Here is a 19,278-nt window from a genome sequence, read left to right as displayed (position 1 = left end):
GTGCTGTGGGTCTGCAATCTACAGAGGCTTAAACAATGTGAATTCCATCTTTGTGCCACTGGGCCTTTACAAATGCAGAGAGCTACTTGTGAGTGCTGTGGAAAGCAGCCTGTTCCCAAACTCCCCCTGTCACACAAGAATTCTGCCTTGCTGTCACATACCTGTGAGGAGTGGGAGAAGGCAAACAGGCCAGACCTGCAACGTTTGTTTGGACTTCCAATCAAGTGTTACAAAATCTACTGGAGTTAAAGGAAGTTCTCCATGGCAGGGGCTGACAAGTAGTCAAATAATGTAAATTATTCCCTGGGTTTTTTCATTTCATACAGGAACTAAACCATATGAAATGAAGGGAAGAGGAGGGAAACCCAGTGGCAAGAAAAAGGAGTCTGATTTCCCTGAAAACCATTACCTTCCAGCACAGTGCTACCAAGCAGGAAAAGCAGGCATTGGAGGTGCTGGCTTTGCTCTTCTTTCTTGAGGAGCAGGACTGGGTGGGAAGAGACAGGACCTGGGGTCTGTTCCCATCACAGCTGACCTTCCCAACCTCTGTCCAGCACCTGGAACAACTGCAGGAAGAAGTGGAATGCTCAGGTGCAACACAACCCCCTGTCTGTGCCTGTTACAGGGGAAACCGATCTCTGCCACAGCAAATGCTGAGAACCAACAGAGCAGAAATCAAAGCAAACACAGCCTGTCCATCTGCAGAAACCAAGGCTGTGCACTCAGCAGGGCAAACATTCAGCTTGTAAATAAAGCAGCACAACTGAATTCCCAGAAAGAGTTACTTGTGTGGAGTCAGGGCTGTCTCTGCAGTGTCAGACCAGCAGCAGATTCCCTGGGATGTGTTTGTTCCCTTTGGACACTCCTCTGGGAGCATTGCCCCCCAGCTCCAGTGCCAGAGCTTGTTGTTTAAGGAGCTGGAAAGTGTCCCCTGGTTCCATGTGATGCAGACACACACATGGTGTGCTCAGTGACAGTCCCATGAGGGGCCACCTTCCCACCCGCTGGAGACAGGCCCCCATGGATAACAGGCAGCTGCACTTCCCTTGCTCCCCAAGCCCTTCTGTGTTTACCTTTCTTTCCCTCAGGGGCAGGTAGCAATGAGCCCTCTGTCTCCAGTTCACACTGATCTCTCCTCGAGACAGCTGAAGCTTTGGAAATCAAACTGCCTTGCTGAGTCACACAGGGAGTCTGAGGCCAGTGCACTCCATTTGTCCCCCTGGGAGCTGCTGTGCCTTGCTCCATGTCCCTGCCTCTGGGTCCAGCACCTTGTTCTCTTCAGACTGCAGCCTGACTCCATGGGTTGTAATTTATTCTGGATTTACACCACTACGAGGATGATTAGAATTGCAACACCCATGCAATGTAGCTCAGGGTTGTGAGTTCTGCTTTGCTGACAGCTTTGCAAATACTACAGTTTTGGGGAAAATGTCCTTATTTTATCCTCCCTCCACAGGGTACAGGCTGCCCAGAACACAGGCTTCTAATCTGGGGGCAGATGATGGGATTTTGGCTGGCAAAGGGGAGGCCAGAGGGTCAGGGAAAGAGTATAAACAAGTGCTACTCCCAGATATCTTCTCCAGTCCTTTCCTGATTCTCAGCTACTGTTTCTGCTCAGACCGGGAAGTCTTCGCATTGTTACATTAAATAAAGTATTTTACTGAGTAATTCTTTTGTTCCTGTATTGTAATTGATTTTTGGTCACTTATGATGATTAATGAGAAAAGGTATTTATTTAATAGGAAGGACAATGGATGGTGATACCAGCTGCAACACTGGAAAGTCCCTGAGCAATCCTACTGCAATTGTTTTTTCTTAAAAATGCAACTAATGCAATTAAACCGCAGTGGTCACCTTTGTTCTTTGAAAAAGTTGCTGCATGTTGAGTAGCCTGGACATCCTGCTCACGCTTCAGGCAGCATCCTGTCCTGTTCTTTCTCTTTTTTCCTCTTTTTTTTTTCCCAATACTACTTCCCTTTCTGGAGATGATTTCATTTCCTATGTAGTTGCTACATGGCTGGGAAAAACCCAGGAATACACGAAGGCCAATATTTTCCATCAATCTTTATCAGCAAATGGCTTTAGATCGTGTTGTAAATCAGCCAAAGGGCAGAGGAAAAAAGGACTGCAATTTTGGATTCCTTCAGACCACTGAAGAACATGAACCAAGCTCTGAGTCAAGCAGAAACATTCCACTGGAAGCTCAGGGACTCTGCTGAAGCAAAGCTCAGCATCACCACCAGGGAATGTTGGAAGTCCACATGGATTCAGGGACCCCTCAAGAAAAAGGATTTTATCCCTTCCCCATAAAATCATATCGTCTTTACTAATTTTAATCAGACCTGTACTAACTTTGTATTTTAGATTAATTTTTGATTTTATCTTGTAGCCAGGTTTGTCAGTTCTCTTAACCACGCAGAGCTTTAGACAAAGAGGAATTCAACCCTGTAGCTGTAAGACGAACTTTAAGAAATAAAAACTTGTTTAAATTAGAGGCTAAGCCGTAAGAAATAAATCAGAAAACCTGTCTAGGCTGAGGCTTGGAGCTGTAACCTTGTTTAGTTAAAAGGGAATAAAGGGCTGCAGAGATAACAGCAGCCCATTAGATCTGTTAGAAGTCACCCAAAATATCCTGCTTAACTTTGGGGAGGGGTTATCAGTTGTAACTAAGTATTTACACCTGGAAACACAAAAGTCTCGTGGAACATCTTTGGTGGAATTATCCCCTGTGTTCCCAGTGCTGAATAAAAGGAAGGATTTTGTTCTGTTCTATGGGACTTGAATGCTGTTTTCCATGCAGGATGCAGGGCTGGAGTGTTCAGTGCACAGCAGTGGGATGCAGGGCAGGCAGAGGACGCACCCTGGGAGCCCAGGTGGCCGGCAGAGCTCAGGAGAGGGGCAGCACTGCTGGCTGGGGTGTGTTATGTAACTGTGCTCATGGAGCACCTCTGCTGCTGCAGGGACCTGCCAGTTCCTCTCGAGACACGAGTCGAAAGTGCCTCTCCTGCCTCTAAACCAGAGATTTCATCAGCAGCGTAGGTGGAAAAAAACATTCACCAGCGCAGATGTTGCAACTGAGCTCCCCTGCAGCAACACTCACGGGCCACACGGCAGAACCAGGAACAGGGATGATCCCCTGCGCGGGGAGGAAGCCGTGCTGCGGCACAGCAGCTCTGCTCTCATCCCTCTTCTCAGAACACCGGGCAATTTGGTGACTAATGAACACTTTGTAAAGCACTTACAGTGACCTTTGTAACACCTGCCGCGGGCCCTGCACTTCTGGATGAAGAGAGGCCATTCCATCCTTGTTAATGGTGGGGAATATCAAGGCCAGGGGCGTCCTGTCCTGGATCAGGAACAGTGTGGCCAGCAGGCCCAGGGCAGTGACCCTTCCCCTGGACTCTGCCTTGGGGAGGCCACACCTTGAGTGTTGTGTTCAGTTCTGGGCCCCTCAGGTCAGGAAAGAGATTGAGGGGCTGGAGCGGGGCCAGAGAAGAGCAACGAGGCTGGAGAAGGGACTGGAGGTGGCACTGAGTGTCCTCTGAAACACCTCCAGGGACAGAGAATCCACCATGTCTTGATCCAACCCTACTGTGATCACCAGCCCAGGGCACTCTGTGCCCTGGGCTGGTGATCACAGTGGGGTTGGATCAAGGGTTGGATTTGATGATCTCAGAGGTCTCTTCCAACCCAACTGAGAAGAGCAACAAGGCTGGAGAAGGAACTGGAGCACAAGTGCTGTGGGGAGAGGCTGAGGGAGCTGGGGGTGTTCAGCCTGGAGAAGAGGAGGCTCAGAGGTGACCTCAGCACTGTCTGGAACTCCCTGAAGGGAAGTTCTGGCCAGGTGGAGGTTGGTCTCTTCTCCCAGGCACTCAGCAATAGGACAAGGGGGCACGATGGGCTCAAGCTCTGCCAGGGGAAATTGAAGTTGGAGAGCAGAAAAAATTCTTTGCAGAGAGAGTGCTCAGGGATTGGAATGGGCTGCCCAGACAGGGGATGGATTCACCATCCCTGGAGGGTTTTAAGATGAAAAGATGTGTCACTGAGTGCCATGATGTGGTAATCAAAGTGGGGTTGGATCAAGGGTTGGACTCGATGATCTCAGAGGTCTCTTCCAACCCAGCTGATTCCATGATTCTGTGGTTCTATGATTCTATGACAAGCAGCTCTAGGAAGAGGGGAGGAGGCAGCCCCCAAATTTCAGTGACCTCCTCCTGAGAAGGAAGGTACAGCAAAACAAGCCAGGCCTGCAGAGCTGCACATTAACTAAACAGAAGAAAATGAATATTTTTGGAGAGGGCTGACCCAGACACTGCTGGAGCTCATCAGAAGATGGATACTAAATGTGGATCTCATGGCTGGATCTGTATTTACAGCCCTTTGCTCCATATCGTTTGTACAAAAGTCATTCAGAGTGACGTTGCCAAACTTAAAACCCTGGGGGGGGTGTTTCTATCTAATTGAGGAATAGTTAGGAGAAAAAGACATAGACTTATGGCATTGGTAACTACAAGCAAGTTCTCTGTTTGGGACTCTCAAGTCAGCCAAAGTACAGATGACACTGAGACCCAGACTGCCACAAAAAAAAAGCCAGAAAGAAGCTGAGGTATTTTCCTATTGCAGAGTAACAGTATGGATAGATTTTGCATGCAGGGTCACAGAAGTATAAGAAAATAATAAGAGGAATTTTCCTGCAGGAAATCTAAAGGTCAAGCAGGATGACCCTTTCCTGCTGAATCTATTACTTTTTCAAAAAAAACCCATCAGGTCACTGGGACTGACTCAGCTGCTCAGCAATTTCTAAATCATCTTTTACATGTTTGGATGTAAAATTCCAGGTATGAGTCAGGATTTCTAAAGATACCAGTGCACAGTTATTGAGGGAGATGATAGGACAGGGCATTGCAAAGGATTCCTCAGGGGAATGAAACTCCTCACTGCTCATGTGAGCATAAGGAAATGTAAATTTTGTGGGCACTCACAAGACAGGGAAGGTTGGGCAGGAGCACACAGAAAATGATCTGAGAAACTCCAGTGGTCTCACTCTGGTACCTCAGGCTCTCTCCTGCCCTTGGTGGTGCCTTAGCACAACTGATGTGGAAGCTTTGGTAAGTGGAAGTACTGAATTTTACGCCTGCCAGAGCACCTGCAGAGGGATTTGAACGGATCCAGCAGGTACCAGTTTGCCATGTGGTTTGGACAGGGAGTTTTGAGCCACACATCAGTGTCAAAAGCTGGACACAAGACAGTGCATTCCTGTGTGTCATACACTGCTGATAAGCTCCTCAGGACTCAGGAATCTTATTGCTTGGTGGCTTTGAAGGGACTCTTATGCCAGGACAATGGAAGTGCTCAGTGCTCTTTTATGACCCTTCTGACAAGAGAAGTGTTTATTCAGCTGGAGGCCCCCAGATATCGCTTGTGACACTCCTAGTTGAGGCTCAGGAACGACTCTCTTCAGTCAGACTGTGTGCACAGCAATCCAGCAGCTCTCATTCACCTGCCTCACGTCCCCCAAACTGGGTCCTTGTAGATTTATTACAACAGCAGCTCCTCTCTTTCACCCAGTCACACAGTTCACAATGAGACGTGATCTTTTCATTTGGAGTTCATCTTTCCTGACTTCTCTCTGTAACCCAAGAGGAATTCTGTCTTTGCTGACTGTGAGTTTTTTGCCAGCCACTCCTGAGCAGTGTGCTCACCACCTTCAGTTACCAGCCAAAGCCTCCAGAACAGTGCTCAGTTGTTCCCCCTGCTCCATATCAAGGGTTGTTACAGTCACCATTATGTTATCTATGATAAACTTGCTTTAGACTTGAGTGAAAATGCACAAGACCCACAAAGCTCTGATCTGTCAGCACCAAGAAAGCAGAAGTAAAGTTTCCTTAAAACTCAACAAGCAGAAGGTTTTGCACAAAGAAGGCAAAGGGTAAAAGGTGAATTGCACATGGAGTACAGAAACAAGAATTATATCTTTAAGATAATGAAAATCATTGGGGAAATTCAAGAGGAATAACAGTTTCTTGGGTTTATTTGGCAAAGAAATGCACTCTCCATAGGCCATGCAATTCATCCCTCCATCTTCTCCTTGTGTGCAGCCCAGAAGACATTTCCAGGATGCCCCAGTTTGCACTTCTATAAACAGCCTACTGTGCATGGAAAGAGAGTGTCAGGGGGAACAAAAAGTCCAGAGACAGGAATGAACAACCCAGTCCATGCTGCTCTCAGGCAACAGCACAACACTTTGTAAAGAGAGACGGACCAGGAGATGTGATAAAGGCCAACAGAACCATGAAGGAGCAGGAAATCAAGGATGAGGATCAATACCTGCTTCTTGTTTCCCCCTAAAAGAATCAGAAGGCAACAAATGAAACCAAGCTCAGAGTGCAAAACTACCAGGGATAATTCTCAAAGACACTTCATTTTTTCTTACCCATTGCTGGCTGTGCTGGTGGCTGTGGCTGAGGAGGACACTCAGCAGGCCCCTCTGGTGTGGCACACAGGGCTGTAACCAAGTGCCCTTCACTAACCCAGCTGTGCTCCCTGCAGGCTGGAGAGCGACAGGACCCACGTGCTGAATCCCACAGCTCAGCTCCTGCTGGGCTCTTGTTCAGGACACAGCCCTAGGACTATCTGTGGCCAGACACTGACACACATGGGCACAGTAAGTGCAGCTCAGTCTGGCCTGTGTGAATCTCTGAGTCCTTCACCATCAGTCAGAGAAAAATAACCTACATTCATTCCTATCTGGCCCTGTGCTTTGCTCCTTTGACTTCCCCAGTACCTGGCAGAGGAATAACAAGGCATTCCTTAATGTTTCACTCAAATAAAGCCCATTTGTGTTTTAGCATTTGTCTGCTAGTAAAAATGTTGCTTATTAGGCAAAGCAGTTCATCATATGTTAACAATATATTCTGTATGTTGTCAGTGGTGCAACAGTCAGTCTGGATTCTCTTGCTTATTCCAGTGATGCTAATTTGAATTTGTCAAAAAATACACTGTCAGTGGTTCTGCAGAAGTCACCTCAGCATATAATTATTTTTAAATGTAAATTAATACAAGGACAAGGGGAGCTAGGATCTATCATTTCTACAGTTATTAACTCCTACTTCTATCAGGTCTTAAAATGAAAAAACAGTCCAAGGCTGAAGACACACAGATGGAAGGTCACGGAGCTAACGCAGCATGAAGTGAGCACAGAAGGGAATTATCACCATAGAGAGGTACAAAACCCCTACAGACCCCACACAGCTCAGTACAGGGCAGTTCTGTCTGTCTTTACTGATCAAGTGCTCTGTGCTGGTGAGAGGTGATGTAGTGGGGAGGAAGGGAAAGCCCTGTGAGTCAGAGCAGAGCAGCATCCCGGAGTTTCCGTGGGCATGACCCACGTGTGGTGTGGGCCCCATATAAGCAAGGCAGCCCCACGGCACAGGCACTGCCAGCCCAGCAGCTGCCCCAGCTCACCCACCACAGAGCCAGGCCCAGAACACCCCAGGAAGGCACTCTCAGGCATCATGATGGCCAAGGCTGTGGCTGCTGCCCTGACCCTGCTCCTGATCTCAGCACTGGGAACACAAGGTAAGGACACCCCTCCTAAAGCTCTCACCGGACTGAGGGCCAGGCCAGGTGCTGGTGGGGAGATACTGTGCTGTTTGACCAGGGCAGCAAAGGTCCCTCCTAGTGCTGCCAGCCCAGGGAACATGCTGTGCTGCCTGTGGAAACACTCCACCTTCCTCTGTTTTGCAGGTAAGGCCCCGGCACGCTCAGCCATTGAACTGCGGTGCCAGTGCATAGACACCTACTCCAAGTTCATCTACCCCAAGCTCATCGAAAACGTGAACCTCAGCCCTGCTGGACCTCACTGCAAGAATGTTGAAGTCATGTAAGTGCTTTTGCAAATCCTCACAACAGTTACTTAACGTGAAGGAAGCAGATGTTGTGCTCAGGATGGTGTGAGTGTTCTCTGGGAGGTGTAACCAGCCACAGGCTCAGCTGCTCAGGGCACAGAGCAGCAACTTGGTAGTACTTTGGCCTAAACTTGCTGTCATCAGGCAGCAAATAACTCTGTAAAACTGAGTTCTGCCAGCAGGTGAAAAGATAAAGCACAGAGCCACTCTGAGCAAGTGATCAGAACATCAGTTTCAATAGCCAGGTCAAGAAAATGATCACACTTCTGCTCAAGTCAATGAAAATAGCAGCATTGGCATAATCTGGTCATAGTCTAGAACTTCTACTGTAACCAGTAACAGCACAATTTCTGAATCAAGATGAAAAGATTTAGCCCTTCAGTTAAAAAACCACACAAATGCAAAGCAAGCTGGGGAGGGACAAGCAGCAGCTTTGAAAAGAGCGAGAGTCCTGCAAGTGGTTAAATTCATCAAACAAGTAGATAGGAGAAGATACTAAAGCATTAAAAACCCCTTTGTGTTAGGCTACAGCCTCAAGTGGTACAGCTGAAAGGGGGAACATGTCATTGTACTCCTAGAATTGTACACCTAGATGAGAGCAAAGTGGCACTGCCCTGGAATTCACTAAATAGCCTTTTCCCTCCCTTTTGCCCTGTTGCAGAGCTACTCTGAAGGGTGGCAGAGAGGTGTGCCTGGAGCCCACTGCTCCCTGGGTGAAGCTGATCATCAAGGCAATCCTGGACAAGTGAGTCACTGCTCCTCACTGAGCACAGCTTATTGAAAACCGGTATTTAATTGGGCTCCCAAACACACGCGGGGTGAAGTGCTCCAGAATTCTGTCTCCTCAGGCAGTTACTACTGTTTGTGCTCACTAATTGTGACAAGCACTGTGATTGCTTTGAGCTTTAATTGTAGCATTAGCTGTTGAATCCTTGCTGTGCCACACACCCCAGGGGAGCGTTACCCTCATCTCTCCCAAGGCAGGAGCATTTTGAGAGCCTGCAGCACAACTGCTCGGGAAATCCAGGCATCAGCTGACTGGTTTTCTCTTGCTTGCAGTGGCACAGAGCAACAATCAGTTTGTCAGACCCCTGGCATTTGGATACATGAGAGGAAAATTAGGCTTCATTTGCCAAGTGAAGCATCAAACTATGCAAGTCCACTGTGAAAAGCTCATGACATACCAGCGTCTCTCAGGGTCACTTGCAGCTTTTCAGGGGCTTGGGCACAGAAGCACAAAGTGTGGATTTCAGCCAATGCCAGCAAGTCTTACCTGTTCCATAGGCAAGTGTTAATTGTTTCCTTTCCCATCTTCTTTCTTTCCAGGGCTAACTCCAAACCTGAGACAGTGTTCTAAGAAAAAGAAGAAAAACGCCCTAACTCTTCCAGCCAGACAAAAATAGGAGACTGACCCAGCACCTCACCCCCTCCTGTCTCCTACAGCCACCCTTTTAACAGCACCTACTGTATGGGCTCCCTGGTTTGCAGTTAGTTGACAACAGTACTTTTAGTCATTATGTGGGAGAGAAACCACTGACACCAGAACAGAGGCAAAAAAAAATGGCTTGTGAAAGGACACTGAGAGGATTCTGGAATAAATTTTGCTAAGCACAGCTGGGACAGTGCAGGCCATGCATGCTCAGCAGAGCTTCCACTGAATGACTCCTTTCCTATTTGTTTAGGGAACGACCAGCAGCTCCTTCTCTTTGGCAAAGCATGGGCAGGTGCATGTACCTGGGTCATTGCCACTCACAGTGGGCTAATGGCCAAAGAGGGGAGCCTGCAGAGTGGGGCTGTCAGAATTCTGGTCCATCAGGGTTAATGCCATCATTCTCAAGATATAATTTATAGTGAATTAGTGTTGTGAAGGTATAAACTTGTGCTTTAAAGCCATCTCTTGTCTAGAAAAAACCACCTTATTTATCTATTTATTTATCTATTTATTTATCTATTTATTTATTCATTCACTTATTTATTTATTTATAGTGTTATTTATTTATTTTTGCATATTTATTTCCTTTTGCATAAGAATGTAGTTAATTTTCAATATTTGTTTATTTATTTATCTATCTATTTATTTATTGAAATATTTATGATTCCGTACCTAATAAAAACTTGTTGAAATGTTTTCACTTCTACATTGTGTCTTATTCATTTCTTTATTAGATAGAGAACTGGAAAAAAGAGGAAGCATTTTCTTTCAGTTTCTATCACATAACAAGTTCCCAGAAGGGCAAGTGGTGTCTGAGCTGTGGTGTCTGTGCAGTTTGCAACAACAGCAAATTGTTGTCTCTGGGGATTGTTGATGGTTTACAAGGGGAGGAATTATAAAACTTGCCTACTTTCTTCCTCTTTTCTTGGCAAACTCAGTGTTTGCAGAGGTCTGGATGATAAAATTCCCAGAGTGCTGAAGAGACCGTGGTCAGTGCCAGGAACTGCAAGGCCAAGCAGTGTGGTGCTCTGACAGCACGGCAGCTGAGAGCCTGGCAATAAACAACGGGCTCATTATCTTAAATAAACAGGGAAATCTGATAAACGTTAAGGAAGTCACTGAGCATCCTCCCTAACTCCCATGGGGAGAATCGGGGGAAATCCTAAGAAACAGGGCTCCGATTGTGCAGCCTCACAGCTCCCTGTGACACAGCAATTTACATAGGAATGTTGGAATGCGAGCAGCGATCAGCTGAGAAATGCCAAAGTTGAGCAAATACTTTGATGTTTGTTTAGCTCTGCTCTTTTCCAGCAAGGAGCCACTCCATATTCCGCACAATCAGCTCGTGTTTGCTCATGGTGCAAGACATGAGGGGAGTTGTTAGCACTGCTTGAGCCAGCGCTTGTGCAGGAGGCCAACTCTTCTGGGCACGCTGTGCCCCCCGTGCCCATCTCTGCCCGTCCCCGGCGCGGCTCTGCACAGCCTGCCAGACTCACAGCAGGGAGGAGGCAGCTTCCCAGGGCACAGGGTTTGCTCAGACTTGTCCTACAGCTCCAAGCCTTCCTGTTGCCCGAGGGATTTTCACAAGCTGCCTTCTTTCAGAGATCTGATTTGGAGATAAGGCTGTCAGAACTACCAGACAAGAACGGGGAGAGGTGGGGTCTGCACGGCCAGAAAGGCACGGGGCATCCTAAAGGACTGGCACCAGCTCTAGTGCTGTACACCCAACCTCTACCACCACCAAAGTCCCAGTCAGGTTACTGGGAGCTGAACCACGGCCAAGGAAGGGCTCTCCTCATAAACTCTTGGCTCTTCTGTCCAAAATGGCAGCAGTGGCTGAGCTCCCAGCAGCCTGGGCAGGTCACCTGCACCCCTTCTTCCTCCTCAGGTTGGCAGTGAGACGTGATTTGAGGCTGGCTGGAGATGACAACACATCTCACCTTTCCTCAGGAGGGCAACCCCCACCCTCACGCTTCCCAAACCGTGTTTCAGTGTTCCTGGAGACTGCTCAGGGAAGCACCGCAGCTCTGCTGACTCCATCACTGCTTTCGTCAGGCACAGGCTGATCTGCCATGTTAACTGAAGGCACTTATGACAGGTGTTTATCTGCTGTTTTAAACACCTGTGATTATTCTAAACGCACGGGGTTAGAAAGAAAAACAAGCAAACTCCCAAGTGCTTATTCTAACCAGGTGTCATTACAGCCCTTTCTGCCACGTACTTTCTCTTTTCGAAATCAGAACAAAGTCTCAGAGGGGCTTAAGTGCCTTCGGTGACAGTGCCTCAGTCATTTGAAGTGCATCATTTCCTGCTCGGTGACTAGAGAAGCTTTTCAGCACAGATTTAAGCATTTAAATCCCTCTAGCCAAAGTGGAAATGACAATAGCCTTTCAGAGAACAATAGACATGAGATAAGTCTCGCCTTCATAAGGCCCTGGCTGAATAACGTCATTGGGTTCATATCAACATACAGTCTGTAAACTGGGATGAAAAGTTACTGCAATTATGTCAGGTAAACGTTTTTGCACAAGGCACTTAAATGTGACACAAGGAGCTGAACAGAAATTGTGTATTCAGAGAGGAGGGGAAAAGTCCCCTTATTTTGGCTCAGGGGAATGCTGTGTGATTTGCAAATGCAAGCTCAGCACTGCTGTTAAATCTAACACCCCACCAAGATGTGCCAACAGAAAGTGATGGGTACCAACCACAATTTAAAGAAATAAAATAAAAAGCAGCAAAAGTTAGGGAAGTTTGAAGTGCCACTGAATGGGCTGCACAAAGGTTTGGATTTCTTGTGCAAGACTCTCATGTGTTGGGAAACCTGTGTGTGCAGCCCCCACCTGGGCAGCACTCCCAGGATAAAATCTGATGGGAAAGCACCAGAGAGGGCCGTTTGCCACAAGGAGACTGCACAGCAATGGATGGCAAAGCTGCTGCTGTTGCTTTGGTTCTCTATCTGCTCTCAGTGGCGGGGTCAGAAGGTAAGAAAATTACTTCTTAAAACTCACATAACCAATTAATAAATAAGCATGTCCAAGTGGGCTTAGCTATGGCTGTGACAGCTTTTGGCATCTTCAATAAACACTGTTCAGTAGTCAGAGGGACTGTTGGGACCTGTTAGGATGCTGTGGATGTTTCCAGGAGTAACCATGCTTCTGTCAGGAAATCAGTTTGTTCCTATACCATAATATATGCTTGTCACCAGATTTTATGAAGCATTGACTTAAGAAAGGACTTTTTTCCTAAATATGTCCATATATCTCTTCTTTTCTAAATGACAACCTTCTCCTACTTGTCATTTTTTTCTTGGGAGGCAGGTCGATGATAGCACTTCCTCAGAGCAGGAATTATCCCATTTTCAGGAAAGAATAAAGAACATGAGCAGGTGACCATGAGAGAAACTAATCAACAGTGTGTGTGCACAGTCAGTGATGTTAACCCACTTTGCTCAAGTGATGCAATTCAGGCAGAACCTGGCCAGGCACAAGGACACTATGAAAACATCTAAGTATTTTTGCTTAGAAGTCCAGCTTTAAATTCAAATGCACCTGCACACCAACAGCTCCAAAAATGCAGCTGCTGCTGTGGAGAGGCAGTTAATTTTATCCAAGTGTGCAGCATTTCAGAGTGCTGAGGAACAAGAATAAATCTGGCAGAAGGGAGGACACTTTGCTTCACAGGGGCAAATAAAGAGAGCATTCATGTACCCAGACATAATGAGTTTTGTTCCACAGGTAAGGCCCTGGAGAAGAGCAAGGACAGAGGCTCCCAGTGCCAGTGCATAAGCACTCACTCCAAGTTCATCCCTCCCAAGATGGTTCAGGATGTGAGAATAACCCAAAGAGGACCTCACTGCAAAAATGTGGAAATCATGTGAGCACTTGGGCCAAACAGCATTTTGCTTCTGACAGGAGGAACCAACTCCACATTTCTCAGCCCTGTACTCTGGGTGGAAGGATATTTCCCTCACAAAGAGAACCCAAGTGTCAGGAATTAGGGGTTCTATCCAAAGGAAGGAGCTGATTCCCTGCCAATGTCACAAGCAGATTCCAGACAGCATTTTAAAACTCTCCCTGCTCGTATCTTAATTTTGACCAACATCAGAGGAGAGAATTAGAACCCCACAACACATTCAAGGCCCAGTTAGTAACTTAGAGAAGGGAGAATCAATCAAAGATACAATCTTGAAGCTCTTAACATGAATTCAAACAACTCCCACTGACTTAGTCTGGTTGTGGCAAAGCTTGCAAGGCCTTGAGTTACTCCCTGTGTCAGAACTCCCTGAGTGGGGAGTGCAGGACTTGGATGACATCCCATGTGGGTACAAAGCAACAGACACAGTGAGCTTCATTTAAAGCCACACTGGGTGCTGGTCACACAAACTGGAGCAATGCATTCAGTAAGCAGAAGGGCTCTTTCAGGTTATTATGGTTTCTTAAGAAAACAATGCTTGTACAACGACACTCTCTGTGCAGCACAGTGTGATATCCAGTTCCACCTCACTACAAATTGGTAATTTCAGCCAGGTTTGGTTAAAAAATGGAGTTCCTGAAAGATCTGCTAAACCATGACCAGAGAGAGAACTGAAACCAAATAAAGAATTCATTAGGCTCATTATAAGATTACAGCATAAACACCTGTATTGACATAATTAATAAAAAACACCCAGACAAATAAGACAATCCCAAAGAAACCTTCAGTTCCTTACTGGACAGATGGCTGAGAGCAATGGCCAAGCCTCAGGAGAGCAGGAAGCCTCCCCTGGCCCTGATTTCCCTGTTTGTGTCTGGCAGAGCCTGGCTGAGGGACGGCAGGGAGGTGTGTGTGGAACCCACCGCGCTCGGGGCCCGGCTCACCCTGAAGGCTCTGCTGGCCAGGTAAGCTCTTGGCTTTACCACAACACCTTCTGCTCGGTTTAGAGGGCACTTTTCATTCCTTGGCATGCTCAGTGTTCACCCTCTTCAGGCACTAGTAATTCTGTCCAACAGCCTCTCTGAACTGACACTTCCACATACCTGAGGAGTAGAAGTGTCCTATCTTTGGTACCTTTTCGGTGTGTTAAGCCACCCAAAAGGCCACAGTTGTGATGCCCCTAAACCTCTGCTGAGGGAGCACAGTTTGGGTGTGTTTGATGCTTTCAAGAATCCAGCTCTCAAGGACTTGCCCTTTCTGGGTACTATTCAGACAGCTGGCATTTCCACGAGCTTCCACTGCTGACAACAGGGACAGTCAGAGCCCTGCTTTGCACACAGGCACGTGGAATTCCTTTCTGTTGGAGCAGCTCTTGCAGGAACACAGATTTTTCTTGTCTTTACACATCTGCCAATTGGTTGATACAGTAAAAATAGGTCATTAGCAACTCGTGAGCACTTATTGCTCTCCCTGTAGCTTGTGTCAGTAGTAATTGATCCCTTAATGAATTTCTGAATTCACTTTATACTTCCTCTAATCACAGGGCCAGGGACAAGACTGAGCCACCAGTCGGAGAAAAGGCAAGGAAAAAGATACCCTGGATATGAAATGAGAGGAAACTCTTGCTGATGAGAATGCCAAGGAACAGCTCCCCCTCTCTGCTATGTTACCACAGCTGATTAATTTTCTTTCCCTGAATGGCTGCTGATTTCCTTTGCTATAAAATTCTGTCTGTGATGGATCAGGGAGTTTAAGCTTAATGTGTTTCAGTGCTGTAAGGATAAGAATAAATAAGATTCAATTGGTTACCCTTCAATGGCCTTACTTAAAGCAGAAACAGAATGGATACAATGAGCAAACACATAACAAGGAAGTGTCTGTGTACTTGGAAGGGAGTCATCTTTCATGCACTTGTTAGAGTTGTTTGAAGGTGTCAACGAGACTACAGATGTGGCAGGACTCACAGACAGAGTCAAAGAGTCTTCTGAAATCCCTTCACAGCCCTCACCAAACATTAGAAATGATGAGGCTAAGAAAGAGGACTTGGAAATGGCTACAGAACAGGTGAATACATAGTGCAGGATGAAAAGATCAGCTTTCATAGGTAAAGGAACACCACCTGTGGATTCCTACACCACGTAGTGTGGGGGCCCATTTGGCTTGGCAGTGCCACAGGTTGGCTGGAAGGGTCATTTGCCACGAAGTTCTCGATGCTGATGTAAAGACAAGGCTCAACTGCAAAGAACTGCAGACAGACCTCAGGAGACACTGAATAGGCAACAAACTGCCAGGTGAAATTCCCTGCAGGGAGCAGCCAAAGCGAGTGACATGGGAAAAATTCCCAAGCTGCTGTGAACTGGAGGCATTCTGGGCTGGCCAGTGGCACACGGGAGAGACTCGGGGGTGATGCTGAGGCGTACGGGGGGAATGTGAGAGCAGGGAATGAATGAGGAGAGTCCATAACTGACTCTGGGCACACAGCGATGGGCCGGCTGTACCTGCAGCACAGGTGCAAGCACGGGCTGGCACCCCACCCACCTGCTGTGAGGTGCTCGGCTGCCTCAGCAGCAGCTCCAAGTCACTGCCAGCCTCGGGGAATGACTGTGAGCTCTGGGCTTCCAGGAGGAGGCAGCTAAAATTAGAGATACTGCATCACCTGGGTTATTGCTAATTAGTGTGCTGTGGGTGCCACTTATAGACAGGAAGATGCAGGCAGAGAGGCACACACATACACAGACACCAACAGAAGAGTAGAAGTGTATTTCTGAAGAGAGGAACACATCATTTAATTTAATATAACAGAAATATTTGGGCATTTTTTTCTCTCTCATAGAATCATACAATTAAGTGGGTTGGAAGAGACCTCTGAGATCATCAAGTCCAACCCTTGATTCAACCCCACTGTGATCACCAGCCCAGGGCACAGAGTGCCACATCCAGTCTCATCTTCAACACCTCCAGGGATGGGGAATCCACCCCCTCTCCGGGCAGCCCATCCCAATGCCTGATCACCCTCTCTGGAAAGAATTGCTTCCTAATAGCCAACCCAAACCTCCCTGGCAGAGCTTGAGCCCGTGCCCTCTTGTTCTACTGCTGGTTGCCTCTCGTTCTTTCTACCTAAAACTATAACAGACCACACTTTTTTAAGAAAGCATTTTGCAGCTTTTATATTTATTTTATGTTATTGCTCAAGGGTCCAGGGGAATGTTTATATGACCAAACATTGGTTTCATGTGTCAATTCCCATTGACTTGTAGTTCATTTCTTTCTACAGTCAAAAAGGGTGTTAAAAATGTTTTGTTTGCTATGCACCAATAATGCTTGGCCTTATAAATCTAATTTTTGAGACAAATAGCACTGAAGTGCAGATTCTTCCAGCAGGAACCAGACCAGAGGTACATGGTGAGAGCAGGGGAGGACTCCAAAATACCTCAAGTTCCCTGTGGAGTTCCATCCTCTGAGCCCCAGGGTGGGAGGTGGGTTGGGGTCTGACCCCCACTGGCCCCCTAACCAAAGCAGCTCTGCATTCAGATCTGAATCCCTCAGCTCACCCAATACACCCTCTGCTCCTCCTACTGCTGTCCCTTCAAGTCCTGGTGAACAGTGAGATTTGACCCAAAGGATCAGCAGATCCAGCGGATCAGCAGCTTTACGTACTACCACTTTTAGGACAGAGAGATCTCACTCACACAAGTCAGACACGAAGGCATGACGTGTGTTATGGCACTGACAGCTTCTCATTTAATCAACAGGTTCTGGCACCAGCTTCGCAAAACTGACCATGTGTTTCCTCCTGCCACTTCCAGATCTTTTTTGCACAGTCAGAAAATGCTTCCGGCCAAACTCATGAAAGGCAAATGAAATTAAGCAATAAATGAGGCCTTTCTGGGGCAAGCAAACCCGGGTGCTGGTGCCCAACAATTCCCTAGGGGGACTGAGTATCCTTCCTGTTAATATCAGGTGAATAAAATTGATTTTTGACATGAATTTATTGGTATTTGCCAATATTTTATATTAACACTGCAATGAATACTAATGTATCATTTTTAATATTACTAAATACAACATATTAATATTTTCAATGACTTTCATATTGAATTGGATCAAATGAAACACTTCATTTAATCTACAAAAATTTTTAAGTGAAAGCTACATGACAGAACTATTTTCAAGCAGAGCTGAAATATATATAATAAACAAATATGCAATCATATAAATATATAATTACACCCCTGTACTCCTGTGTACTCCTGTACATAAATTAATAGTCAAATCAAGTGAAAATCCTGACTAAGGCTACATCACCATCTATATTTAGACACTGAGGTCTGAAAAACCCCAGAAGCTGAGCGAAGCCTTTCTCCTTTCCTTGCTATCACTTCCTCCTGTAGCAAGTCAGACCCCAGATGTCAGGCAGATCCTTTGCTTTTACGTATGTGCTCCCTAAGCTCTGCCTCACTGTAAATTTCCACAGCTGTTTGCACAACACGAGCAGCAGGAGCAATTCTTCCCTAGCTCCTGGATCTGCCCCTTCAGCTTTCTGCAGCCCAAGTGGAGTGGCAGGCAAATGCCAAGCTCTCTGCAGAGAAAAGGAGGTGGTTTCAGGAGACAGAGTGAGATTTTTACCCTGGGGATCAAGAGTAGCTGGTAAGGAGGACACACAGGAGACAGGAGCTGGCAAAGCTCACCTCGCACAGGCTGAACCCTCATTCCAGCGAAAGCTTTGCCTCCTGGACCTTTGGGTCTTGTGTGCACAACTTCTCAAGGAAGAGGCTGGAATTTGTCTAAAACAAGACATATTTTTCTTAGAGTAACTTTACCAGCCCAGAAATTGGAGCATTCCTCTGGAACTGGAGAGACTTAGGCCAATAAGGGACTGAGGGTCAGCTTTACTGCATCGCTAGTGATGGTCTTGGTCATTGAAGAAGACCTGAATCCCCCTCAGTGTGTCCCTTGTGTGAGGGTGTCCTTTGCTACAAAGGTCCCAATCAGATCCTAAAACATGCCTTTTGACTTTTGTGCTCAATAGACAAGGTGATGAGTCATGAGAACCCGCTGGTTTCCATCCTGCAGCAGGAGAACTCATCCTGTATCCTGCCTTAGAAGCCAGGCAAGGGAAGCCCTGACTTCCTCTGTGCAGTGTTTCAGCAATCAGGCTGTTGCACAAGTGCTGCTGTGCTCCCTGCCAGCGTGGGGAGCGGGGCCCAGCGTGGAAGGCTCTGCTGGCGGCGGTACCAGCTCACCCCGTGACGTGAGCCACCAAAGGGAGCAGCAATTCCATCAGCACCACTCATCCCTCAGGCTGGCAGGAACGCACACCTGCCAAAAGCAGGGCTGCATTGGCAGCTCCCAAGGCGGGAGCCTGGATGGGATCCCAGGGGAAGTGCTGAAGGGATCTGGGGAGAGCTTGGGAGAAGGATGGCACTCCCAGGAGTGCAGGTGAGGAGTGACTGCCCTTTGGGCTGATCTCATGCCACCGGTGTCTCTTACAGCCCTGCACATAATCCCAATGAAACCACAACATCAGCGAAAAAGGGGAGTGAGAGGAGACGCTCCAGCTCTCAGAAAACATAGTGGATTCTTGTTCCATTACAAACACCCTGCTCTTTTAGACAGATACTCTTAGCTTGGGGGCAGGGCTAACCATAGGTGGAGCAGGCTCTTGGCTTCTGAGTGGGGATTTCTGCAGCCATTGCTGCCACACGCAGGAAATAGCTGAGTCTGGGGTGAGGAGGGCAACAAGTCACTGGTTTCTCTCGGGGATTGGAAGGGGAATTCTCCTTTTTTTCCCTCAGATATTAATAACACTTCAGCACACACCAAAATGAGCTAATAAGGCTGCAAATAGTAACCAAGAAAAGTGGGACTCGTAATCAAATGTTAATTAACCTGTGTGTGTGAATGCATATGTGGAGACACAGAGAGACAGAAGCCAAAAGAAAGAGATCAGCAAAGCCTGGTTTCAGGTAAACTGGTTAAAGCTCCAACATCTGCAATCTGATACTAGTGAAACCAACACAAACATCA

At 47.0% G+C, this 19,278-nt stretch overlaps 2 protein-coding genes and 1 long non-coding RNA gene across 5 annotated transcripts in view; 2 read left to right on the top strand and 1 right to left on the bottom strand.

Moving 5' to 3' along the window:
• The window catches only part of LOC139671997 (uncharacterized), a 54,297-nt gene that overhangs the window by 10,949 nt on the left and 24,070 nt on the right, over positions 1–19,278 (bottom strand). For all 3 annotated transcript variants that reach the window (XR_011697839.1, XR_011697840.1, XR_011697838.1), the window contains exon 4: positions 9,181–9,260. This is a non-coding gene — a long non-coding RNA (uncharacterized lncRNA). The remainder of the gene's footprint in view (positions 1–9,180; positions 9,261–19,278) is intronic.
• LOC139671996 (interleukin-8-like) lies at positions 7,515–8,656 on the top strand. The gene is made up of 3 exons (XM_071555314.1): positions 7,515–7,578; positions 7,747–7,882; positions 8,569–8,656. The coding sequence occupies exons 1-3, from the start codon at positions 7,515–7,517 to the stop codon at positions 8,654–8,656; spliced, it is 288 nt and encodes a 95-aa protein (XP_071411415.1).
• LOC139671788 (interleukin-8-like) lies at positions 12,254–14,871 on the top strand. Its single transcript, XM_071555048.1, has 4 exons — positions 12,254–12,320; positions 13,074–13,212; positions 14,133–14,216; positions 14,795–14,871. Exons 1-4 carry the CDS (start codon positions 12,257–12,259, stop codon positions 14,856–14,858), a joined length of 351 nt encoding a protein of 116 aa, XP_071411149.1. The 5' UTR covers positions 12,254–12,256; the 3' UTR covers positions 14,859–14,871.

The sequence above is a fragment of the Pithys albifrons genome, chromosome 5, assembly GCF_047495875.1.
Source record: "Pithys albifrons albifrons isolate INPA30051 chromosome 5, PitAlb_v1, whole genome shotgun sequence".
NCBI classification, from domain to species: Eukaryota; Metazoa; Chordata; class Aves; order Passeriformes; family Thamnophilidae; genus Pithys; species Pithys albifrons.
This window is presented reverse-complemented; position numbering and strand designations above follow the sequence as displayed.

Coding starts and splice junctions, on each gene's coding strand:
- LOC139671788 (XM_071555048.1), top strand. CDS start 12,257: ATGGATGGCAAAGCTGCTGCTGTTGCTTTGGTTCTCTATCTGCTCTCA. Junction 13,213..14,132: donor TGCAAAAATGTGGAAATCAT/GTGAGCACTTGG, acceptor TGTGTCTGGCAG/AGCCTGGCTGAGGGACGGCA. Junction 14,217..14,794: donor CTGAAGGCTCTGCTGGCCAG/GTAAGCTCTTGG, acceptor CTCTAATCACAG/GGCCAGGGACAAGACTGAGC.
- LOC139671996 (XM_071555314.1), top strand. CDS start 7,515: ATGATGGCCAAGGCTGTGGCTGCTGCCCTGACCCTGCTCCTGATCTCA. Junction 7,579..7,746: donor CTCAGCACTGGGAACACAAG/GTAAGGACACCC, acceptor TCTGTTTTGCAG/GTAAGGCCCCGGCACGCTCA. Junction 7,883..8,568: donor TGCAAGAATGTTGAAGTCAT/GTAAGTGCTTTT, acceptor GCCCTGTTGCAG/AGCTACTCTGAAGGGTGGCA.